Raw genomic sequence first — 25,877 nt, forward strand, 5'->3', positions numbered from 1 at the left:
TTTGAAAAAGCCTTCTTTGCAGAAGGCAAAGACGCTCTGAAACTCAGCCTCGTGGACATTATAGTATTTGAAAACTCTTGTAACCTATTTCTTATCTGTGGGTTTTTGGCAGCCTTGAAGAACAACTTGGCCAGGCTCTTTCTTGTCGGAGCTGATTTGTTGGAAGCAGCCTTTTATCTATGAAGAAAGAGGATTAGTGAATGAATCCTTCAAAGGTGGGGGCTGCTGACTTTATCTTGTGTTTGCTGTCTTGGAACCAGGTTGGGTCAGAACACAAAGAAACTACCCGGTCTTCTACCCCTGAAAATCCTTAATTGGAGAACGTGATTGATGACACTCAGCACATGCTTCATTGGAGAATCTGATTTATGATACACACGGGGGAGGGGGAAAACAGGGTCACGGGTGACTAAATACGTATGCCAGAGTTGGCTTCATACAGGCTAATGCTGGACATGTTGCTCCTAATAACTCTTCTGGATTCTTTTGAAGCTTGGCTTGAGGCTCATGATTTAATTAGGGCAATTGCCGGAATCCTGACAGTTCCCTCCATCATGCAGATTTGAACTGCTGACCTTTCTGATCGACAAGCTCAGCATCTTAGCCAGAGTCACCACCACGTCCCCTTATAGGAACATTAGGGGATCGTATATCTGGTGCCAAGGGATTTGGATTACCTCTGGGCCTTGTAGATTTGGAGACCTGGTTTATTTTTTGTCGGACAGTGAAACGAGATATAACTGGTCCAGTTCTTGGAAAGATATAGGAAGAAGAATGCAGGTTGCAGGCACTTCCTTGACTGAGCAACGGAGAACAAAGTGATGAAATCATATTCAAGCTGCTGCCGTTGCTTTTCATCGTATCAAAATCCACCTGGTTGCCAACTTTTATTGGTTTTACGGTGCGGATAAAATTACATTATAAAACCCCCAAGTTATGAAACCCATACAAAAAGAGACGGAGATAAGGCTGGCCCTCAAAACCGAGTCAAACCTCTCTTGCCAGGGTCGAAGAGGGAGGGAGAAAAGAACTTAAAACAAAACAAAAAAGCCTCAAAGACAAAGAAAGCAGACAAGCTGCTGCTCCGACTCCAAAGTAAACCTTGATCCACAATGAACTTGGCCCCCAAGGAGAAGGGCCACTACAGACATAGGCCCTGCCAGATCGCCATGCACATTTTCACACAGGAGCAAGAATGTACTAGGTGATGGCAAAAAAAGGCCTTTCAAATTGATGCTTGGTTTTTAAACTTCTATGCCTTCCCAGGATGTGTTGATGCACAAAACAAAAACCCACGCACAACCTGCCTGCAGTAGAATTTGGGCAGCCTCCTTGCTTCTCTACTCAGAAAAATAAAATAAATTGAGCATTCCCAAACCTCCGAGAGGTTGCTTTTTTGGCCCAGAAAGCTGGAGAGCGCTCCCAATTTCTTGCTTTTGCTGTTTTGCCTCCAGGATAGGGGAAACAGAGGCACAAAATGGGACAACTCGCCTCAGCCAACTCGCCTTGGGACAATTCAACAATTTAATTTACTTATTTAATCATTTAAAAATTATTTTAAGATTTGCCGTTCATGTTTTATTTTGTCCCTCCTTTGGCATTCCTTTCTTTAATGCAGAGGTCTTCAAACTTGGCAACTTTAAGACTTGTGGACTTCAACTTCCATAGCTGGCTGGAGAATTCTGGGAGTTGAAGTCCAAAGTTGCCAAGTTTGGGGACCCCTGCTTTAATGACTCCATTTGACTATTTCTCAAAAAAACTCTCATCCTGCGGTGAGTTGGCCTCCAGTCAGTTGGCCACAGCAATTTGGCTGTGGCGAGATGGCCATGGCGAATTGGCCACGTCGTCGTAGACCAGGGGTGTCAAACTCAAGGCCTGCAGACAGGCCCGATCCGGCCCCTGTGGGATGCCTTAAATCTTGCCTGTGGGGAACGGCCTAGAAATAACAAAGGACCAGCCCACACCCCATTTTGGCTGGCAAGGTGCCGCAGGAAGCATCCATCCGGTCCCCCCCTTGGCCTCCTCTCAGCCGGCCCACGGAGGAGAGCTACAATGCTGATCAGGACCTCGAAGAAATCCAGTTTGACACCCCTGTCGTAGATCCAAGTGTCAAAAGATTTGGCTGGGTCACGTAAGGTTAGTGAGCTCAGGGAAGAGAGAGAGGGCAAAATGGCAGCCGCCTCAGCCTTCACATCAAAATAAAATCAAACGAAGATGACACCCCACCCCCCACCCCCGCCAGTTCTCTGGTCTCCCATGGATGTTTCTCCAGCAGATCACGAGAGTCAGACATTGTGGGCACATCAATTGTGAGGAAAGCCCTTCAGGAGCTCAGATCTCTCCGGGGCCAAGGGTTGTCCTTGTTGCAGAGGTTTCATTTCCTTTCACACCCAACCCGGCCCCTCCTCTTCAGACACGCTTCTCCCGTCTTCTTCCCTCCTTTCCACCAACGTGGCATTTTCTTAAGGCAAATTCTTCTTGGGAGCTGAGCAGCTTCGGTGTTCCACAAATGACAAGCCGAGAGGAAGTCCATGCGGTGGGGATGGAAGAAAGGGGAAGTCAGGGGTGGGGCCCGGGAGGAGAGGCGATTTCACATGCAGAAGTGGGCAGCGGGAACCAGGTTTAAACCTGAGAGGGAGGGAAGCTGCTGCTGTCCGGCAGCACGTCTTGGTGGGCCTCCAGGCGAGCCAGGCGGCTCTGTTCCAGGGCAATCGCTTCCGCCGAATGTTTGCATTTCTCCGAACCGCACTGGCAGGTGAAATATTTGCTTTTGATGTCCCAGAAACGGTCCCCGTAGTCAAATCTGCAGCACAGGTTACAAGGGAGGGGAAAAAAAGAGAGAGAGAGCATAAAAATGACTTAGTTCACCCTGAAAACTAGAACAATCTAGCTTTTCAAAACCCAGAAAAGCTTAGGGACAAAATCGTCTCCTGCTTGGGCAGAGGGTTGGATTAAATGACCGACAAGCTCACGTCCAGCTCTAATCTAATCTAATCTAATCTAATCTAATCTAATCTAATCTAATCTGTCATGTCTCCTCCTCTCTTTATGGATGGATGGACTCTTGTCAGCCTCCCCAGGCAGACCAGGCAAGAAATACAACCTGATGTAGAGCTAATTCTACTTTATTGTAAGGCTATCTTAACAGAATCTTAAAAGTCTGAAAATACAAAGCTCCCACTGTCTCTTTTTAAAGCCTGCTTAAGTTAGGAAGGATTTTTGCTAAATTTCTTTCTGTGCCTGTTATGCAGCTAGGGGCTCTCCTTATTCCCCAGATAATCCTTTTATCTGATCTGCCAGCTGTGGGACACGCGGGCCGCCATTTCGGGGGTGTGCGTGTGCATGACTTGCTTGGCACTGATAACGAGCCGGAGAAGCAGAAAGAACTAGCCAACAGCTGAGAGGCACTAATTCAGAGACTGATGGCATTTCCCTTATTTGGCTGTTGGAATTAATCACCAGGTGATTTTGGGGGAGGCTTTTGCGCGGGGTTAAAAGGTGGTGCGGAGCACTAGGTAGGCAGTCCTGACTAAATTTGCTGCTTGCAAATAGGAGATAAACACTTCAAAGCCAAGCGTGCTTGTGATTATTGAAATGGAACCTGACAGGTAGTCAGGACTCTTTAACTACTTAGGATGGCAGAGGGTTCTCCAGGAAGCATCCCTTCCTCCTCTTCCAAAGTCACCCCCTTATACCATTACAGCGGAACCTCGGGTTGCGAATGCTTCTGTCCGCGACCAAATTGGGTGACGACCAAAAATTTCAGAAAACATTTGCATCTGGTCGCGAACACATCTTTGGGTGGCAACCAAACACACCCACGCTGATTTCCCCTTCCGCACCATTTTTTATTTTTATTTTTGCCTGTGCATTCATCATCAGCCGTGCTTCCGGTCACGACCAAATCGGGTTGCGACTGAAGTCCTGGAACAGATTACGGTCGTGACCCGAGATTCCATTGTATATGTATGAGCCGCGGTGACGCAGTGGTTAGAGTGCAGTACTGCAGGCTACTTCTGCTGGCTGCCTTCAATTTGACAGTTCGAATATCACCAGGCTCAAGGTGGACTCAACCTTCCATCCTTCCAAGGTGGGTAAAATGAGGACCCAGACTGTTGGGAGGCAATAGGTTGACTCTGCAAACAGCTTAGAGAGGGCTGTAAAGCACTGTAAAGCGGTATGTAAGTCTATTTGCTATATCTCTTCAGTCCACTTTTTCAAACACCTTCCCCCAGCAAAAGAAGGCAGAAGTTACAAAGGAAAGGAGTCTACCAAGTTATATTTCCCTACCCAGGGGAGGGTCTGAGGCCACCTTCATGCTTGTTCAATTCCTGTAATGGTACGTGAGACTGACCTGTGGTGACAGAAGGAAGAGCTGCAGACCGGACACCAGTCAGATAAGAGGCAGCCTAGTCTTCAGCAGGAATGTGGGTGTGGCAAACATCTCGTAAGAGACTCTCCCTAGTTTCTTGGACAGGAAAAGCAACCGGAGAGAACCAGGGGTGGGATTCAAATTTTGTAACAACCGGTTCTAGGGTTGTGGCTAGGTGGGTGTGGTCATGTGACTGGGTGGGCATGGCTTTTTTGGGCAGCCCCCTCCCCCCGATGGTTATTTTTACTCCCAGAAGGCTCCCCTGGGGCTCAGGAAGAAAAAAAATGGAGGGGCCAAAACAAGGAGGGGCCGCCGCACACACACACACACACACACACACGCTCCATTTTGGGGCCTTCTGGGCCTCAAGAAAATGTCCTGGGGGGCATATTTGCTCCCAGGAAGGCAAAAAATGGAGGGTGGTGACGGCATTTTTTGCCTTCCTGGGCGAAGCAGTAAGTAAGCAAAGGGAATCCCGGCACGGCTGATCATAGGAACAGTTGATCGTCGGGAGGGGGGGAAAAAGAAATACCTTAAGGCAGTGGCCCCCAACCTTTTTAGTGCCGCGGCCCGGTACCGGCATCAGCACACATGACAAGGCAAGGCGAGCCGAGCGACCAACCAGCCAGCTGTCCTCAGCTTCTCCCCACCACCTTCAACTCCTCCTTTGTACCTTTGTCGATGGGCTTCGCTTCGGGACGGCTTCGGGAACGTCGCTTGGCTCGCCTTGCCTTGGGTGCTGAAAGAATCCTCGCGCCTTAATTTCGTTCAAAGCCCACCCCCCTTCGATGAAACTAACGCGCGAGGATTCCTTCAGGACCCAAACGCCGCTTTCCAACAGGAAAAGCTCACCCGGAAGCACTTTCTCGTCAAACAAGATGGCGGCGCCCAGCAAACCGGTGGCCCGGTAGGAAATGTTCCACGGAATGGTACCGGTCCGCGGCCCGGTGGTTGGGGACCTCTGCCTTAAGGAGTGACTGGGTGGGGAAGAACGCAGTCAGTGATATCGGGCATGCCTGCAATGTTGTGCATGCACGATAAGGACTTTCTGGTCAGGGAGGGAAGGGCGGAGAGGGGCAGGGCCAGCCAGGGGCATGATTTGCCATTTCTGCAAACTGTGCAGAATCATAACAACCGGTTCTATAGAACCAGTCCAAACCGGTAGAATCTCATCCCCGGAGAGAACTTTCATTTTCAGACTTGCAAGATTCTATGACTAATACCTTACAATAAAGTAGAAGTAGTTCATCTGGATATGCTTATCATCTAAGTACACTTCTCCCTCTGTTGCCAAAGATCCGGGTTCTTTGGTAGACAGCAGTAATAATAACACCTAAGACTTCCCAGTGCTTTACAGCCCTCTCTAATAGGTTTTATAGAGTCAGCATGTTGCCCCGCCCTCCCCACAACAATCTGGGTCCTCATTTTATCGACCTCAGAAGGATGGAAGTGAGTCAGCTTTGAGCCAGTGAGAATCGAACAGCTGGCAGTCGGCAGAGTCAGCCTGCAATACCGCATTCTAACCCCTGCGCCTCCAGGGCTCCCTTTACTTCATGCCGCAGGATACAGTTACCGATGGCACTTAAAAGTGCTAAATGTTGAGAGCCACCATGAAGATGCATGCAAAGGAGTGCATCTCCCACCCACCCACCCCAGCATTCTGAACAGTGGTGGGATTCAACATTTTTACTACTGGTTCTGTGGGTGTGGTATGGCTTGGTGGGCGCGGCGTGGCAGCTGTGGCCGGAGGTTACTGCAAAATCCGCATTCCCTCCCCACCCCACTAACCTGCCTTCCAGCTCCATTCTCCTGTTCAGGGCAACCAAAGCAGACCCAGCCGATCATCTGGGACTCAATGGGAGGCAGAGAAGAGATGGGGGCGGGGCCAGTCAGAGGTGGTATCTGCCGGTTCTCCGAACTACTCAAAGTTTCCGCTACTAGTTCTCCCAGAACTGGTCAGAACCTGCTGAATACCACCTCTGATTCTGACTCTGCAACCGTTTCCTGGCTAATTCCACACAATGCTGTTTCATCCTAGATACACACACAACACACAATTTCTCTTAAGACTGACCCAAGCTCTTCGCCGGTCTGAATGTCCCGGCTGCTGAAGAAAGCAATGCGTGGGAAGCGCAGATCCTGGTGCAACATGAACACTCGTACGGGGATGATATTAGGGTCACACAAGTGGTTGATGAATCGGCTGACATTGCCATAATAACGGGCATCGATGCAGTAAACCTCGCCATCCTGTGGGAGGAAAAAGCGAGCATGATCCAAACTTTTTTTTTTGGACATTTAACTTTTTAATTAGTTGATCCAAGTATAAAATATGAAGAAAAAAAAGCATGAAAAAATAAGAAGAGAGGGAGGGAAAAAGAAGGGTATATAGTGTAACAGGAGAAAAAGGAAAAAGAAAAGGGCACAGACTTCCGACTCTCTTTAGCACACTAGAAAATAACATTACAATCACAACTTTTTGCTTTTGCACAACGGTAAGAACAAGCAGTTTCTATAACAATAAGCCTGTCTAGTTTACAAAAACAGAATCGAAGTTTCATTTCCCCCCCTACTTTAAGCACCTTATCCGGAAGCAATTTCAAAATAAATAAAATAGAGACAAAATTAAATATATTCTCTTCTTCGGATAAACCATCTCTTTGCTGTGTGGGATAATATATCATTCATTCTCATATTTTCAAATCTAGTCAAAAATATTTTACAAACTTTGGGATATTATCCAAACTCTTCTGAATGGTAGTAGAATCCTAGGGTTGGAAGGGAATTTAGAGGTCATCTAGTCCAATTAGATGACCTGATTGAACTAGAGGACCGATAAGATGAAACGAGAGGGAGAAGGATTAGGATTAATAATTTAATTGAAACAGATATGAAAATAATATTCTAAGATAGGATTACTAATTAAGTTATATAAGTATACACGGAAGATATTAGAAATTAATATGCAGTATGGGGAAATATGTAGAATCTGAGAGGATATATGTATGTATGTATGTACGTATGTATATATATTTGTAGTATATATTATTATTAATGGATTATATAATTTGATACTTATTTGTATAAGGTAATGAGGTATAAATATAGTAAAAATAATTATTTGTTTATATATTTAGATAAATGAAAATAAGATGGAAAATATAATTTGGATAAATGTGATGAAGTTAAGAGGGGTGTGCATGAAATGTGTATGTGTATATATATACAACTTTAAAAACACAATTATGACATGGGAAAATACCCGAACAAAGCTGAATACCATATATATATATATGGTATTCAGCTTTGTTCGGGTATTTTCCTACATCATTATAGTTGTGCTTTTAAAGTTGTAGCAAGAATCTCATCTGCCATCATCAGGCTTCTGTATAGTGTTTGTCTGTGAGTCAGACTTTCACAGCCATTTCTGTTTTAAATTTGGTGCTAGCCTACTGCTGTACCAGAATGGTTTTTTCTTCATCCTGATTTGTTTGGTCTGTTTATTGGTCTTGGAGTTTGCTGTGTTCTGCTTGATTGGTGTTTCTAGTATCTTCTGTCTGTTTTGTGGCTTTTTTTGTGTCTTGATTGGCTGGCAACATTTTGTTCCTGTATTGGAGGCTTTTAGTGCAGCTTGGCTCCGAGTAAATGGACGGCTATCCTTTATTAGGAAGCTAGGTTTCATCTGGGTGCCTGGTTGGGGTGTGTTTGAGCTGGAGGTATCAGGTGGGATCTGTTTGTGCCCAGGTGTTTGCCTGGCTTGTGGTGTGGAGATTTTTTTGTGAGTGCAGGCTTCCAAATAATTGACAGTCTGATGGAATCATCTCTTCTATTCATGCTTTCAGGTCTTTTTTCAATCTCTATGGCTTCTCTGATAATTCTGTGGCTGGGGTTTTCTATAGTGGCTAGGGTTTTGGTGCCATTGGAGTCGATGCTATGACCTGTGGCTTTCATGTGTTGGACTAGTGAGGAAGTGTGTTCCAGCTTTTTTACTGCATTGTTGTGTTCATCCAGGCGGGTGCTTATTCTTCTATTGGTCTGTCCAATGTATGTGGCGGGGCATGATGCACAGGGGACTTCATATATGCCTTGGTTTTCCAGGTCAATTTTATCTTTGGGGTTTCTTAGAATGGCTGCTATTTTTCTGTCTGTTTTGAAGGCAGTCTTGATGTGATGCCAGTGTAGTATCTTACTGATTTTGTCTGTAGTACCTCTTATGTAGGGAAGGGTAGCTGTTCCATAGGTCTGTTCATCTTCTAGGTCTCCATTATGTCTCAGTGTGTTTTGGGGGATCAAGCCGGTGATTTTGCTTTTGTGGAAGCCATTAGCTGTCAGTACTTTAGTCAGGGTGCATAGTTCAGTCTTTATGTGTGTCTTGTCTGCCAGGCGTTTGGTTCTGGCGATTAGTGTTTTGGCCACGGAGTTTATCTGTGCTGGGTGGTGGTGGGATTGGGCGTTGAGGTCGCAGTTGGTGTGTGTTTTCTTCTGGTATATGATGTGTCCTAGTGTGCCATCTGTTTTTTTGTATCTATATCTGCCTGCCTGCCTGCTTATCTATCTATCTATCTATCTATCTATCTATCTATCTATCTATCTATCTATCTATCTATCTACCAACCTACCTATCTATCTATCTATCTTCGTAGATCTTCACGGTACAGGTATGCAGGTCTTGGCGTATTCGGGTCTTTTCCCGTGTAAGATTGAGAGTACTTTGGTGACGTTTCGTTGAGGTCCCACTTGCCATCTTCAGGCTAGTGCTTTCGTGTTTGTGCGAGCAAAGCGTGATCGGAGCTGCTGTCTCTCTATAAATACAGGTGAGGAGGTGTGGTGTGCTGGCTCTGTTGTAAGCGGGCTGGTTGGCTGTGTTGTTATTTCTTGATTGGTTGATGGAGTTGACGTTTGCAGATTGGTTGGCTTTTTTGTAAGAACATGTGTGGCTGAGATATTGGCTGTGTGTCTATCAGCCTCCTGTGTTGTAATGACCTGGGTAACGGGCTGTGTGATGAACATCACATCACAGCTACCCGCTCAGGATATCACATCACAGAACTCAGGAGGTTACACCACAAAACCTCAGGATGTTACAACGCAGCCAACGACCCAGGAGATTACAGCACAAGATCCAGGATGTCACAACAGTAGAACCCAGAAGGTCATGACACAGCCCATACCCAGGTCGTTACAACCCTAACCCTAAAGATAGAGCTGATGGGGAGAAGAAAGGAATTGTTAGTTCCCATAGCAAAGGTGTCAACTCATAAAACATGTCTCTGGTCTTTTAGAGTTGCCAACAGAAAGGGAGGGGGATGCAGTGCAGCAGCTTGCAAACCGAACCTGCATTCCATAAATGTTTTCAAAGATAGTTTCTAGGTGACTGAAGTTTCTGCCACGCAAAATTCTAACTGGAGAATATGATTGATGACTCCTGCCTATGGATGTGTCCCATTGGAGAATATGAATTACGATACACCCAGGGGGTGGGGTGGGGAAACCAGAACCAAGGGTGACAATGAATGATGTGTCTCAGAGTCGGCTACACCCAGGCAATGCCGGACCTTTCAACTTCCAATAAATCCTTTTTGAAGTTTGGCTCGAGACTCATGATTTAAATGGGGTTAAGTGCTGGAATCCTGACAGCTAGCTGGGCTCAGAAGGTCGCAAAAGGGGATCACATGACCCCGGGACACAGCAATCGTCATAAATACAAGTCGGTTGCCAAGTGTCTGAATTCTGAATGGTCATAAGTGAGAAAAATGGCACTATTTTCAGTGCTGTTGTAAACTTTGAACTGTTATAAGTTGAGGACTACCTGTATGAAGATAGGTGTAAGAAACAGTAATGACAAATAGGCTGAAAAACAGCTTCTATCCCAGGGCAGTAACTCTGTTGAATTCTTCTGTATAGAATAGAATATAGAATAATGCAATATCAGAGGTTTTCAATTCAATTGCACAGAATGTGAAGGATGTGTGTTTGTGTTTTATTTTCATAGTCATAATGTATACTGAAGATGGTCTTTAATTTCATCGTACAAGGTGCAATGACAATAAACTAAACTGAACTAAACTGATCCCCAATTTTTAACTTTACCTTATTGTCTAGATCAAACAGGTATGAATCGTCTTCCCTTACGTCAGCTTCGGCATCGGAAATCAATTCTCCTACATACCTTTTCAGACGAGGAAACATAACAAGGGGAGAGAGGTTAGCAAGGATGACTTTCCCCCTTAAGTCAGCATGTTTCCAAAAGCCCCCAACCCTGAAGGCATACAGCAATCCTCCCTTCTCCCCCCCTCCCCACATATATAAAATGAAAATAGTTTCACTCACTCGCATATGAAGGTTCCCTGGGGGATGGTCTGAAGGGCACGGACCCCCCAACCCATTTTCGCCGTTCGGTACAGCTGCAGGCGAACCCTTCAATCAAGAATATACCAAAGGTGCAGTTGTGAAAATGTAAAGCTTGTTTCCTTAAATGTTATCTATAGAGCCATGTTTGTCAACCTTAGCAGGTTTCAAATAAGTGAACTTCAACTCCCAGAATTCTCCAGCCACCATAGTTGGCTGGGGAATTCTGGGAGTTGAAGTCCACTCCGCTGAAAGTTGCTAAGGTTGATAAAGACCGCATAGGGTATTAAAAATAAAAAGGGAATCCAATTAAAAAAAACTTCTAAAAAACCAACAGCCCTCTGGGAGAGTAGGAAATATTTAAACCAGATTTCCTTAATCTGTACCCTTCAGATGTGTTGCACTGCAATTCCTCCCAATTTCCAAATAGTAAAAGGGTAAAGGTTCCCCTCGCACATATGTGCTAGTTGTTTCCAGCTCTAGGGGGTGGTGCTCATCTCCGTTACAAAGCCGAAGAGCCAGCACTGTCCAAAGACATCTCCGTGGTCATGTGGTCAGCATTGACTAAATGCCGAAGGCGCATGGAACGCTGCTACCTTCCCACCAAAGTGGTGCCTATTTTTCTACTTGCATTTTTACATGCTTTCGAACTGCTAGGTTGGCAGAAGCTGGGACAAGTAACAGGAGCTCACTCCATTACGCAGAGCTAGGGGTTCGAACACCGAGCCACCACATCCCTAGTTCTAAATAGTATGGGATGAGAAAGAACAGGCTATGATTTTCACCGGAAGATTGGAGTGGGACATAACATGACCAGCAATAATGGGACAATGACAGCCATACTGTTGTTTTCTTTAAAACAAGGAAATTAATGTGTATTTGTAATAATACTTGGGAATGATCTTCGGAGATGGGAAAAAAATGCTGCCTAGGGAATGATTAGAGAAGAGAGAGCATAGCCCGCAGTTGCATAATGGGCAGAGAAAAAAAAAACTAAAAAAGGAACTTCCTTATCTTCTCAGGCTGTAAATTAGATGGCAGGAGACTTGTACTATCAGACCTGTTAACGTGGCCTTAAAATAAACAGAATTAGCTCATGTGGTTATGTTTCCTGTCTGGTCTATCTGGGCAGGCTGTCCCTATTATCTCGTGTTGTTGTGATTTGTAGGGTGTGTCAAATTTTTTAACTTTCAACTTCCAAACATTAGGGGTGCTCAACAGTTGTGACCTGCCTTGGGGATTGTAAAAATATTTTGGTTTAACATAATTTAGCCATGCTTGGTAAGTAACTACATAAATATAACTTTTTAACATTTTGTTTCACAAATGCAGTAAATTCCACAGGTGAATTCATTCCCACATGCTACTAATTTCCAAGTCTCTCCCCCCCCCCACTCAATTTTTGCAATTTTCTATTTTCAGAAGTGTTTTGGCGTTGTGTTCCAATAGTTGAGGGGTTCTGACAACGATGAGGTCAAACTATTTTCCAAAACACCAAAAGGCAAGACGAGAAACAATGCATGGGAACCAAGCAAGGAGAGAACGAAACTAGAGCTAAGGTGAATTTTCCTAACGGTGAGAGCAATTAACCAAAAGAACAGCTTGCCTTGGGAAGTGATGGGTGCTTCATCACTGGAAGCTTTCAAGAAGAGACTGGACAATTATTTATCTGAAATGGTATAGGGTCTCCTGCTCAAACAGTGGGAAGAGCTCCTAGGTCCCTTCCAAGTCTATTATTCTATGTTCTAATCTATGCTTTCTTTCTAGTGAGGAAGGGAGAGAGAGAAAGGACGTCTATGCGCATATGTATATGTATGTGTGTGTGCGTGTGTGTGTGTAAGAGAGAGAGAGAGACAGACATAGAGAGACAGACAGACAGAGAGAGCACAACTGTGGACAAGGAAGTCCCAGTTGGATCACAAAGGAAGGAAGCAGATGGTAATCGATTTATAAGAGGCTTAAAGGAAAAGATCAATAGAGGGAAGGAATTACATAAGGTTGGTTCACTGTCATTAATGTTTACATGCATGGAGAGATCCCATATGGAACTTTCTTCCAATGTTTACTAAACTGACAAGGCTAACAAATGAATGTGTGTGTGTGTGTCTGTGTGTGTGAGAAAGAAAGAGAGAAAGGGGAAGGAAGGAAGGAGAGAAAGAAAGAAAGAAAGAAAGAAAGAAAGAAAGAAAGAAAGAAAGAAAGAAAGAAAGAAAGAAAGAAAGAAAGAAAGAAAGAAAGAAAGAAAGAAAAAGAGATTGGCCAGTCACCCAAATGGCTTTTGTGCCTAAGGCAGGACTAGAACTTGAGCCTTTATACTCCTACTCTAGCTGTTTAAAGTGCTGGACCAAATTGGTCCTCTCCTGGATATTTTAGCCTCTGTTTCTTTAACCCAGAAACAATTTCTGCTCTTGTTTTTTTCCAGTTTGGGAGACGGTGAGAGTAATAAAGCAGTCAAAGATCTCACTTGATGCCGCCTTGCACCACCCGGTTTTTGCAGTTCCTCCAACAGGTGCAGGCCTGGTTACATTCAAAGATCAAAGGGGGTTCAATCTTGTTGAACTCTTGTAGCAAACGTCCATCCTGCAAAGAGGGAGAGAGGGAGGGAGATGCTGGTGGTTCAATTCCCATGGTAACAGTCTCTCTTTCCTGACTTGAGGTTGTGGGGATGTATGATGGCCTCATTTCCTCCCCCCGCCCTCCTCCACAACTGTTCTCCAAATGAGGAGAAGAGTTGAGGGGAAAAGAGAAGTTGTCAACTTCACGTTTTCTTACATTGAAGTCCTAAAGGTGCCTTTTCAAAAGGCAACTGGACTTCGTTTCTCCTTGAAGATGTTTTGCTTCTCATCCAAGAAGCTTCTTCGGTTCTGACTGAAAAAAAGCACCTTTGGGACATATCCTATGACCTGAATGACTAAGAATCTCCACAGGCGCTTAGATTAAAAGTTCCTCTCACTGGGCCGAGGATCATTTAGGCCTCAATTTTCTCACATAGTTAAATCTAGGTACAGGAAGTGCTTGGTTTATGACTGTAATTGGGGCCATAATTTCTGTTGATGAGCAGGGTGGCTGTTAAATGAGACATGCCTGATTTGACCGCCTTTTCTGCCACGGTTATTAAAACGAATCGCTGCAGTTCTTAAGTGAATCACATGGTGGTAAACCAGATATAGATTTAATTGAGATAAATACGGAAATGGAATTTACTGTAACAATATTGATATTTAACAAAGCGATGAGTAAAGGAAAAATTGAATTATGAGAATTGCAATGGAAAGACTATTATCAGCTCCCAAAATGAAATGAACAGATTAATACCTTTGAAATAAATAAATGATTTAAAACGTAATTGAGAAAAGAGAATACCATGCGGAATCTGACTAATATATATGGATTCTCAGAAAACAAACATACACACACACACACACACACACACATATATATATATACACGCACCTATGTGATATGTGAAGTTAGGGGATTATTGTTATTAATGTAGAATGTGATAATTAAAAAATGACTATTATGGCAAACTTTTACAATGAATTAAAGGGAATAAAATGGGGAAATGCATAAGGTAAAGGGGTGACAAGCTCAAATTGACAATGAAAGGGGATAACTGTTGGTTAATTAGAATTAGGATGAAATTTATTGAACAATGAATGGAACGATAGTATGTGATAAACTTGCAAATGTGACAGACAAAAGGAAACATGCGTAATGAGTATAGAAATGAAACAAGAATTTAGATAGTATTGTAAAATAACGCATGAGAATATTTAAAGAAAAATGAAATAAGCTATAATGTGAAGAAATTGGATAAAATGAGTGTAATGAATATAATAGTATATGAATATTTAAAGAGAAATGGAATAAGTAATAATATGATATGAAACTGAATATGAAAGCTGAATATGTAAACATGGTCATGTTTGTATTGAAGTGTAAAAACCTGGAGCCACATTGTTCACCCAGAGATGTTTTTTAAAATATAAAAATAAAAAATGTATTGCAAAAAAAAAAATCACTTGGTGGTAAAACAAGCATATTTCCCCCCACTCATTTTGCTTAGCAGAAACTGGCTGTGATGTTCACACATGGCAAGAACATAATCCCAGAAACGCTACAACCAGCATAAATACATGCCAGTTGCCAAGTGCCTGAATTTTGAACCCGTGACTCTGGACATCCTTCTAATGATGGCAAGTGTGATGGCTGGTTACTTTTTAGGGTGCCCTTGTAACTTCCAACTGTTGCTAAACGAATGAGTATAAGTTGAGGACTACCTGCATTGGTGGCTACCACTTCCAGAAAGGCAGACTGAACCTGGAAATTTGGAAATGTATAACCACAGTGCGTTTGGAAGGCACCAGATGTCAGGAAAGTCAAAGATATTGTACATGTTCTCCTTTTCAGGCACTGGCGTTCATTGCTAAATCCACTGGGATTAAAAGGAGACAGGACAGTCATTTGTCTGAAATAGTATGGGGGTTGGACTAGAAGACCTTGGCCGTCCCTTCCAACTCTCTTATTCTGTCCATTATTTTCTCTCTCAGGCCAACCCACTTCACGGTGTTGTGGAGAAAATAAGAAGAGGAAAATATGTTGGATAGGATAAGTTTGCTGCCATGAGTTAATTGTAAAACTAATAAAGGAGAGATATAAACAAAAAAAAACGAACAAATATATTCCACAATGCTCCTTCAGTAGATATGAAGCAGGATTCAGGTCTGTTCAGTTTCAAGGTAGCTTCCAACTCTGTTACAGGTAGTCCTCGACTTATAATCACAATTGGGGTTCAAGCCCTACTTTTAAACATGGATTCTCAAAATGATTTGGGGCCAGGGCTTCTCTTCAGCTCACTCTACCTTAAAGGACGAGGTTGGTGTCTGCTGCTTTAAATGCCTGATAAGAAATTAAGTATTAAAAACCCAGGGAAACAGGTTAGCAAAGAAAAGATGGCGGCTGAGTAACATTTCTCACATGCCATCCAGGTAGAATTTTTTTTTTTCACACGCCTTTCAATCAGAAGTTTCCAGTTTGCTTAAGCAGCTCTTCTGCCCCACACAAAGGTACCACCTCACCTTGTCGTACCAGCAGCGGATGCTGAGTTGTCCACAGAGACAGTTGCTGGAGGAACAGTCGTCCTGGCACGTGCAATGCTACCAACGTAAAAAGAAGGGAGGTGAACACAGAGGTGACGTGGCAGGAGATGGTGCCGAACATCATCCAGCTTCTATGCTGGTGTTTTTTCAGCTGTGGCAACCTGAAGACAGGGGAACTTTAACTCCCAGAAAGATGTTGGCTGGGGAATTCTGGGAGTTGAAGTGCACCCAACTTAAAGTTGCCAAGGTGCAACAAACATGGCTCTAGGCTAAGGCAGCTAAGCAATCTCTCCATAGGGAGGCAACATATACCGTAGTTTTTGCTCCATAAGATGCTCCGGAACATAAGATGAACATAGCTTTGGGGGAGGAAAACAAGAATATGAAAAATCTGCCTCTGCCTCCCAGCCCCACAGGGCTCTGCTCCCTTGCACCCACCCCCAGTCAGCTGAATGACAACTGGATCCCGGCCTCCCGCAGCCCCACCAATCAGCAGGCTGGCCAACCAGAAGGGGCGCTATTGCTGCCTCCTCTGTGTCTGCTGCCTCCTCTGTGTCTGCTGCCTCCGCCAGGGAACATGGGAGCCTTTGCCAGGGTTCCCTGGCTATCGCCGCTGTTATTCACCACCGCTGCCTATTGGCGGTTGGATCGGCCTCCCGGAATACTGCCAATCAGCTATTCCAGGCAGTAGAGAACACCGCTGCCTATTGCTGGTGAACTGTGGGGCAATCCCTGCTGCCTGGAACAGCTGTTCAGCGGCATTCCGGGAGGCTGATCCAACTGCCGATAGGTGGCGGTGGCGAACGGCGGTGAGGGTAGGCAGCGGCAGCGACAGGTGTCTTGCCTGTCTGGATGTCTTGCCAGTCTGAAAATGGCACATGTGGAGGGCAAAAACGGCCAAAGGGTGGGGGCTGGCGGGGCTTTGGTAATATTTGCTCCATAAAAAAACAGACAGATATTTCCGCTGACTTTTGGGAGACAAAAAAACGTGCCTTATGGCGCAAAAAATACGGTAAATCATAGTTCTGTGCTACAGGCAAAGTCAGCCACTGAGAAAGCAAAGGTAGCAGAAATGGCAGCCCAGAAACTGTATCTAACAGCTAGTCTTGTACTAATATCAGATCTTCTCTGTGAAGGAGGTGGGTAGTAAAGAAGTTTGATACCTAAATAAATAAAAATAAATCTTCACGTTCACTCCTTTTCTTAAACTTTTTAATTGTTAAGCCGACAGTAAGGAAGCTAACCAAATATTTCTTAAAGACTAGAGTCCAAATTTCACAAGAGCTCAACACATTCCTCTTGCAAGTTCTTTCTTACTAATACTATGCTTAACTCTTAAAAATCTTAATCAAAGCTCAGATTTGATCCTTAAATCACATTATTTGATTTGGAATGTTGGAAATGCCACATAAATACATTACAAAAGTGGAGTCCTTGGTGCTTTGGGGGTTTGGCTTGTAGACCTCGACACGATTACTAGTTGTCAGCGTTCCAACCAAACGCTTGGTTTCACTGACAAAGCTCCAGGTCACCCATCTTAGCCGTAACAGTGTCTAAGTTCTCCTCAGGGTGCCTCAATTAGCACTTCAATCCCAACCCAGAGTCCTGACAACCTGGTTAGTGGCAAGGAAATCCTGCAAGGAATCCGCTGGAGGAACTCTTCTGGAGCATGAATGGTTGTCTCCGACAACCACACTTCCCACATCCCTCCTCCTTATATCCCAACCAGGGACGGGCTTGTTAACATTTCCTTCTTTTCCTGGATAGCTGGCCCTCAGCCCTGAGTTGCGGTGCTCTCTGCACTTCTCTGCGCATGCGCATCTGGGACAAGGCCCAGCTGTTCCTCTCTCGCTCAGCTCAGGCCCTGAAAGCAGCTATATCTCCATCTGAGCGTGACTAAGTGGGAGCTGCATCTGGCTCTGAGGCCTCCTGCTCCTCAGAGCCTTCCATCGGCTCCGACGGTAATCCAGAAACCTCTCCACCTCCTCGGACTCATCTGACTCGACTGCCATCTCCGCTGGCGGTTGACGAACCCCAACACGAACAGCCAGGAATCAGATCAGAGACCTTGCAAAGGATCTACTCTCCCACCATGCCTTGATCCCTTCCCAGGCTAAAATAACTCTCCAGAGCCAAGCTATCCTTCTTGCCTTTGACTGTTGCTTTCCCCTCTGCCGGCTGTGCCCAGGAGTCCCGCTGTTTCGGGATGGATCAAAAAGGATACCTGTAAGTGGGTGATATTGCGATCGATGTTCATGGTGGAAGTCTCGCAGTTTTCCGAGATGTACTTGTAGTCATCTGGGCAGGGTTCATCATCCACAGAGTTGACACAGGGAATGGGCACGTTTTCGTAGCCCCGAGCCACATCCCTGGTTAAAGAAAGAGGGCAGAACCTATGACGGATAGCAATAGCACTTAGACTTATATACGGCTTTACAGTCCTTCCTAAGTGGTTTACAGAGTCAGCCTATTGCCCCCAACAATCTGGATCCTCATTTTACCGACCTTGGAAGGATGGAATGGCTGAGTGAGCCGGTGAGATTTGAACTGGCAAACTGCAGTCAGCTGGCAGTCAGCAGAAGTAGCCTGCAGTACTGCACTTTTAATCACTGCACTCACCGCGGCTCCTATCGGATGCTACTTTTAAGCACACCGCCATGTTTTAACAGCTACTGCTTCCACTTCTATCTTGCTAAATGATATGTCATCCTGCTTAAAATGAGTATTTACTGTGGATGACTGCTGGGCAATTTTTGTAAGCCTCAGTTCATTTTATTATCATTTTATTTCTCACAGCCTATTCTCTTCGTTGTGCTTTATTCTCTTTATTATGCATTGTGTACCACAGGAAAAAGAAACCGTAAGAATCCTAGGGTTCTAGGGTGTGCGTGATCTGGTTCAACCCCCATGCTGGGTAGGAATTTTCACACCACCCCAGACAAATGGCTGCCCAATCTTTTCTTGAAGACCTCCAATGATGGCACCCCCACAAGAGACAAGTTCTTCTCCATTGCTTAATAGCTCTTTCACTAGGAAATTCCCCTAGTTCAAATTTCACTTACTCTGTACCGGTAGTCCTTCTGTCGCAACTGTTTGCCACTATCACAGGAATCAAATAGTAACTTTAAGACTAATCCTCACATGTATGACCTTCACAGATGTGTAAAGGAAAGCTGCCCACTGTTTCACTTAACAGTGAAATTCACTTAACAGTGAAATCAGTTGATTTGCCGATCTCAATTGTGATTGCTAAATGAAATTAAGCTTCCACCTAGTTTTTTTCACTTACCTTCAGATGCTATGCAGTATAAATCTAAACCCCCATTGCTATTAAATGTCGGGTACCTAGTTTCTCTCTGCTTCCTGATAAACTCCTCTGTTTGCTTAAATCAAGGGTCTTCAAACTTGGCAAGTTTAAGACTTGTGGACTTCAATTCCCAGAGTTCCTCAGCCAGCTTTCCTGGGAGTTGAAGTCCACAAGTCTTAAAGTTGCCAAGGTTGGAGACCCCGGATTAGAAGCAGAGGCTTTACAAACAGCTAATCTCCCGTTTTGCGATACAGGATCCAAAACAGAAACTTTATTGTCAACTCTGCCTGTTGCTTACAGGACACTATCGTGGTAGCTCTCCTGGGCAGCTATATGCAGAGGCACATCTTCCCACATCTTTTGTGAAGTGGTTTTCTTAAATACTTGCTCTATACCTACCGGAAGTGACGAAACGGGCCTATTATTCATCCTGCAAAGCCTGCAGAGGCTTTTTTCAAGCCTCTGGGAGGCCGAAAAAGGCCTCAAACCAGCTGAAAAATCAGCTGTGAGGTGCAGTGCAGGTAAGGGGGCAGCATGTGTGTGTGGGGGGGAATTGCGCATGTCTGCACAGGGGGTGTGTATTGCCTTCTGGGTGCTGGCACGCGAGCGCCAGTGTGCCCACAATTTTTGGCACAGGAGCCCGAAAAGTTTAGCCACCACTGATGTAGGGGCTATAATAAAATGGAAAATACTGTATATACTGTGTATTTGCAAACAATGTTAGAAATGAAATGTAGGATTAATTATACGGCATATAGAATAGTAACTTATACAATTAGAAACTATTTTATTATAAGTGAATACTGTTACCGGAATGCTGTAATGAGTGGAAATGTGATTTTGTGGTGAAATATGACTAATAAAAATTTACTTTGGAAAAAAAGCCATAAAATGGCAAAACTCACTTAACGAATTTCTCACTTAGGAACATAAATTCTGGGCTCCATTGTGGTCATAAATCGAAGATTACCTGTACTGCATTCTTTTTTTTTTCTTTCTTTCTTTTTAAGTATAAGTTTTTTTATTTATCCATGAACATTTTGAATACAGTGTATTGTCAGGGCATACCATTTGCAGAAAAGCAAAAAAAGGGACAAACCAAAATATTAATACACATACTGGTAACAATAGTGGTAGTATAGCAGAATAAATTTTAACTAGTTTTCGCATTCTAAAACTACTGCGCCACCATTGCTCTATGAAACCGAAACTCAACCAAATGTGCTTGTTGTCAGCTCTGAGTTCAGCTGCCATAAGAATGTGAAAAATGCAATGCCAATGAGGGTGAGGGAGTTGAACAGCCAAAGTTATTTAGTATATCGCATTAAAAAATTCCACCTGCAGTTAACTGGTTCTCGTGATTTATGAAGTTTTTATGAATTTGGGAGACGGGCTGGAAATGAGTTTCAGTTTTGGAAATGCCGTAGATGTACCAGAGCTGTTCCTAATAAATCAATTGAAGATTAGAATTGTCTCGGAGTGATTGATTACCATGGACAATTTCTGGATGCCTAACACTTGTGTGCATACGTTCCACCTGACCACCTTTACCTGCTGATGATGCGTTCCGTGCGCACCGAACGGTTAAGGATGCCTTGACGGATCTTGCGATTGAGTTGAAGGGCAAACCAAACATCCGAGTTCTCCAAGGTCAGGTCCACGGGCAAATCCCCCTCCTTGTTTCGGATTTCCGTGTCAGCTCCCCTTGACAGGAACAAGCTGTGAGAGGAAGGAGGACGTAGTAGATTAGAACAGGGGTCTCCAATCTTGGCAACTTTAAGACTTGTGGACTTCAACTCCCAGAGTTCCTCAGCCAGCTGTGCTGGGAGTTGAAGTCCACAAGTCTTAAAAGTTGCCAAGGTTGGAGTCCCCAGATTAGAAGCAGAGGCTTTGCAACAGCTAATCTCCCCCCGTCTTGCGATACAGGATCCAAAACAGAAACTTATTGTCAGCTCTGCCTGTTGCTTACAGGACACAATCGTGGTAGCTCTCCCGGGCAGCTATATGCAGAGGTGTGTCTCCATGGAAATTGACCGCGTGGAGGTCACACTGGGCATTAAGCAAGACTTCGGCAATCTCCGCGCTTCCTGTGAAGGAGGCCCAGTGCAAGCAGATATTCTCTTCCTGGAGGGAAGGAGAGGAAGGCGTTAAAGAAAAACGACAGGCAACGGGACAGGTGTCCAAACTTCTGCATGTTCCCTCATAGAGGCCCGTAAAGCTCTGCAGAAGGTCTCCTCTATCGCTCTCAGCAGTAGCCCATAGGAGGGATCCCAAAAGGCAAGATGGCTGTCCTGACTAGCAGGCCCAAAGCCTGACCGTCCATCAATTTCGCATGCGCGTACAAAGAAATGAGACTTCAATGGCACTGCCATATCTACCATCCTTTTACTCCCCTTCCCCCTTAGCAGTGTTACTTTCCTAATTGCAAAGATTTCTTTTTAAGCAAGGGCCCAACAGCGGGAACAAATCTCACTCATCTCTGTTTTAACTCAACTTCACAAAAACCTGGTGCTTCGCCAGGAAACCCAAACTCACGTACGTTGTCAGTCAAGGTGACGTCAGCTCCTCGGGTGAGCAACATACGGATCACTTCAATGTGCTTATGCTCGGCAGCCCAGATAATGGGGGTCCAACCTCCATTATCCTAAACAAGGAATAGGAAAAACAAGTATCGTGTGAGGGTCCAGGGAGAGCTGGGTGAAGCTTGTAGCCACTGTCAGCAACCAAGGGAAACCAGCCTCCTCACTTACCTGGGCATTGACATCCACCTGTCCCGTGGAAAGGAGCAGGCTGACCATTTCCACATTTCCATTCTTGGCAGCATGATGAAGACAGGTAGATCCATCATCCTCCTTTTGGCAGTAACAAAAGGAAGATGAAACGCCATTAATTTAAGTTGCATGTAGGCACTTCCACTCCCCGAAGTGACTCCCGCCCTACTTTCATCATTCTCATAACACAATAATGGAATCCCGAACTCAAGTCCCACAAGAAGCAGCCTTACAAGTTTGGATTCACGCGTTACACTAATTTTTGTGTGATATTTTTTGGCTTTAGCTCAGGGTCTTTTATAAACCTAGTCAAAATGGTTTGCACCCAATGGCTTGGCATTATGTGCAATCCAGCCCATTCTGATAGGCTCAACAAACTATGGTTTGAAGCAAACCAAGCCTAATATAAAGGTTTAACCCCATCACTGAGTTATTCTATTAAACCAGCTGGAACAGTACTGTTAATCCAAGCTGTTGGAAATGCGTGGTTGTTTTGGAAAAGGTAGTATTTTCTACCAAAGGATGTAGCAATATAGGTTACTATGGCAGAAATCAATCCTGTGATATCTTACAATAATATATTATGCTGTTTATTTCCCCATTTCTCAATCTTTGGCAACTTTAGGATGTGTGGACTCCAATTCCCATGCTTGCCGGGGAATTCTGCAAGTTGGAATTCACACATCTTAAAGTTGTCAAGATGAGAGAAATATTGTCCAAGTTTCAGCGGTGAACCTGTGGCTATTGATTAAAATATAAGATAGGTTTTTTTAAAAAAATTTCCTTTCTTAGTTTCTGTGTTTGATTTTCTTCAGATTAAATACTGTTTTGTTACAAAAATAGATGAAAAAAAAAGCATTTTTGAGGTGAACGTCAAGTTTTTGAGGAGAAATTATTTCAATAGAGCGCAAGCCGGTTAAGGCACACACATTTGTTCCTCCACCAAACTATGATTTTTTTCAAACATAGCACACATTGCAAAGAAATGATACAATCAGCTACTTTGTATACGTTATGTTGAAGACTCTCATTCTTTTAAAAGCAGCAAGACACATAGAAATGAAACCACAGTGTACCAAAACAACTGAACACATGCAATTTCTTCTTGTCACATTAAGGACTTTTCCAGAAGAAAAAAATCTTGCACTGACCCCCGTTAAGAAATAAAATACCCCCCCCTCCAAATTCCCTTCTATACAACTCTCCTTCCACCAAAAGATCATTTCTAAAACCATTTATCTCCTAACCTTTGTGTATACACAACCTCCCCTCTTGACCAAGTAACGTGCGAGCTCCACGTGGTTGTTTGCAACCGCTTCCATTAAAGGGGTTCGACGCAATTTGTCCACCGTATTTATGTTGGCTCCAGCCTGCCAGAGGAAATATTTATGATTTATTATTAATTGATTTGTTGACTTGTTCAACTGGATACATAGGAAATACTAGTTTAGTGAGTGCCTTGGATAGGAACAGTTTGCAATTCTCGGGTTAAGGAAAAAATAATTTTGCCACCAGTGCCTGTATTTAGGACAACAAAAATCTTCAATGCGAAACTGATTAAGGTCTGGTCAGTTTCAGCAGCAGCTGAGAGACCGCCAGGAAGGTTCTAATGAACTAATTATAAGGTCCCAGAGCCGAGCTTGTTAATTAGCACATTTTAGGAAAGGGCTGGAAGCAGAGGTGGGATGTTACCGGTTCTGAGGAGCTGGTAGTGCCGAAGATCAGCTGAGTCAGAACCGTTTCTCTCAGGCGATCGGCTGCTGGGCCCACCTGCCCAGGCTCCCATACTGACCTTTATTATTTCCTGCTTTTGAAGCGCAGCTGCTTTGCGCGGCACAGATTGCCGCGCGTCAGCTGTTGGAAGACACAGGGAGCGTGCAGGATTGCAGGAGGTGAGTAGGAAAGCCTCTGTGCACATGCAAAGCATGCGTTTGGTGCATGCAACGCATGCAAAGTGTGTGCTTGCGTGCAAAGCACGCCCACTGAACCAGTGGTAAACCATTTTGCAACCCACCGCCGGCTGGAAGGCATAGAAAAGTACCCCAGGAAGTGACCATTTGTTTAAGGGGCAAAAAAGCAGCAAACCCCCCCCCCCCCCAAACAAAACAGAACAGGATACCATCCAAGAGAACTTTAATCTGAGTGAGACTATAGGATCTTACAGCATCTCTGTCACTCTCTCTATCACTGGTTTGCTTAGTGACTGTGTCAGCAGCCAGAACAATTGCAGTTGTTCAGCAAGGACTATTCTGTGCCAATTTGATTTGATGGTTTGATTGCTTATTGTACCCTATGACTATCATTAAGTGTTGTACCTTATGATTCTTGACTCCTGACGAATGTATCTTTTCTTTTATGTACACTGAGAGTATTTACACCAAGACAAATTCCTTGTGTGTCCAATCCCATTTGGCCAATAAAGAATTCTATTCTATATTTAATATACTGAATATTCAACAGCTCTGCTCTCTCTCTCTCTCTCTCTCAGCAAACCCAGAACTGTGTATTTCCCTCCTTTAACCTTTCCATCCCTCCCTCTTTCCAGAAGTTCATTTAGTGACTGTTCAAAGTTACAACGGCACTGGAAAAAAAGCGACTTAGGTCCGTTTTTCACCCTTATGATCATTGCAGCATCCCCCAGGGTCATGTGATTAAAATTCAGACGCTTGGCAACCGACTCATACTTATGACGGGTTGTTGTGTCCCGGGGTCATGTGATCCCCTGTTGCGACCGTCTGGCAAGCAAAGTCAGTAAGGAAGCCAGATTCACTTAACCATCATGTGATTGTTAACAATTGCAGTGATTCACTTAACAACTGCGGCAAGGAAGGTCGTAAAATTTACTTAACAAATGCCTCACTAAGCAACATCAATTTGGGGCTCCATTGTGGTCATAAGTCGAGGACGCTGTAGAACTTCCACACAGAGGTTATAATCAGGAGCAAGTGAGGAAGAGGTTCAGGTGGAGCTGTCTCACTTAACAACAGAAATCTGGGGCTCAATTGTGATCGTAAGTTGAAGTCCACCTGCACATTCAAATCTACATGTGGGTTGCACGTAAATCTGAACTGCCCTTTCTCAAAATCGGCTGCAGAATTTCCAAACAGCAGCAAAACGGTGCAATGTATTTTATAGAGTAGAATACTATAACTGGAAAAGGAGTGAGATGGTTCAAGGAGATAGTATATATTTCCTTTTACTGTCAAATTTGCCTGCAATGTTTAAACTGCTGAATGGGAGTTTACCTCCTTCAACTCAATAAGTTGGTGAAGGATATTTATTTACTTCTTGCTCGGGGGCTGGTGTTGCCAGCTCTAAAAGTCAAGCCCAGGACAAACCAAGGAAAAAAGGAAACCCAGTAGATCCCAGCGGCCCAGGTTTATTTACACACAGACAAACCTGAAGCAAAACATGGCAGATTTCCATGTAGCCCTTCTGTGCTGCAGCATGCAATGGGAAACGCTTGCTTTGTTGCTCAGTCTGGAAATTGGGGTCTAAGCTGTCTACTGAGGGGGAAAAAATAGAGAGAGAAGATAAGTGACAATTAAAAAAGGAAAAGAGAATAAACAATTGTCCCAATTGGCTAGATTCATGAAAATAAAAGGGTACATTTCAACCCCATAAGGAAATGCTGACAGAAACACCTTTCTTTTACCAACTCTTGATGGCTGGCTGGGGAATTCTGGGAGTTGAAGTCTAGAGACATCTTAAATGTCTATGGAGATTCTCAATCATCCAGGTCATGGTTGTCCCAAAGATGCTTTTTTCCCAAGAGGCAACTGGAGTTTCTGGGTTTTTTTTTCCTTTGAAGACGTTTCGCTTCTCATCCAAGGAGCTTCTTCTTCATTGATTCATTCTTCAGAGCTGAAGAAGCATCTTGGATGCAAAGCGAAACGTCTTCAAAGCAAAACCCGAAAGTCCAGTTGCCTCTTGGAAAAGCACCTTTGGGACAGACAATCTTAAAAGTTAGTAAATTT

The 25,877-nt window shown here is 44.1% G+C and overlaps 1 protein-coding gene across 3 annotated transcripts in view; it reads right to left on the reverse strand.

Moving 5' to 3' along the window:
• Positions 1–832: 832 nt before the first annotated feature.
• The window catches only part of EHMT2 (euchromatic histone lysine methyltransferase 2), a 56,379-nt gene continuing 31,334 nt past the window's right edge, over positions 833–25,877 (reverse strand). For all 3 annotated transcript variants that reach the window (XM_026720020.2, XM_087923290.1, XM_087923291.1), the window contains exons 16-28: positions 25,300–25,406; positions 23,148–23,270; positions 21,880–21,981; positions 21,669–21,773; positions 21,099–21,253; positions 20,681–20,848; positions 18,047–18,191; positions 15,802–15,879; positions 13,185–13,300; positions 10,703–10,789; positions 10,463–10,541; positions 6,447–6,622; positions 833–2,803 (exon numbers count right to left, since the gene is read on the reverse strand). In XM_026720020.2, the coding sequence (XP_026575805.1) occupies positions 2,623–2,803; positions 6,447–6,622; positions 10,463–10,541; positions 10,703–10,789; positions 13,185–13,300; positions 15,802–15,879; positions 18,047–18,191; positions 20,681–20,848; positions 21,099–21,253; positions 21,669–21,773; positions 21,880–21,981; positions 23,148–23,270; positions 25,300–25,406 (1,622 nt within the window). In that variant the 3' untranslated portion in view covers positions 833–2,622. The remainder of the gene's footprint in view (positions 2,804–6,446; positions 6,623–10,462; positions 10,542–10,702; positions 10,790–13,184; positions 13,301–15,801; positions 15,880–18,046; positions 18,192–20,680; positions 20,849–21,098; positions 21,254–21,668; positions 21,774–21,879; positions 21,982–23,147; positions 23,271–25,299; positions 25,407–25,877) is intronic.

Source organism: Pseudonaja textilis, chromosome 2 (assembly GCF_049901715.1).
Source record: "Pseudonaja textilis isolate UNSWEBS1 chromosome 2, rPseTex1.2, whole genome shotgun sequence".
NCBI lineage: Eukaryota > Metazoa > Chordata > Lepidosauria > Squamata > Elapidae > Pseudonaja > Pseudonaja textilis.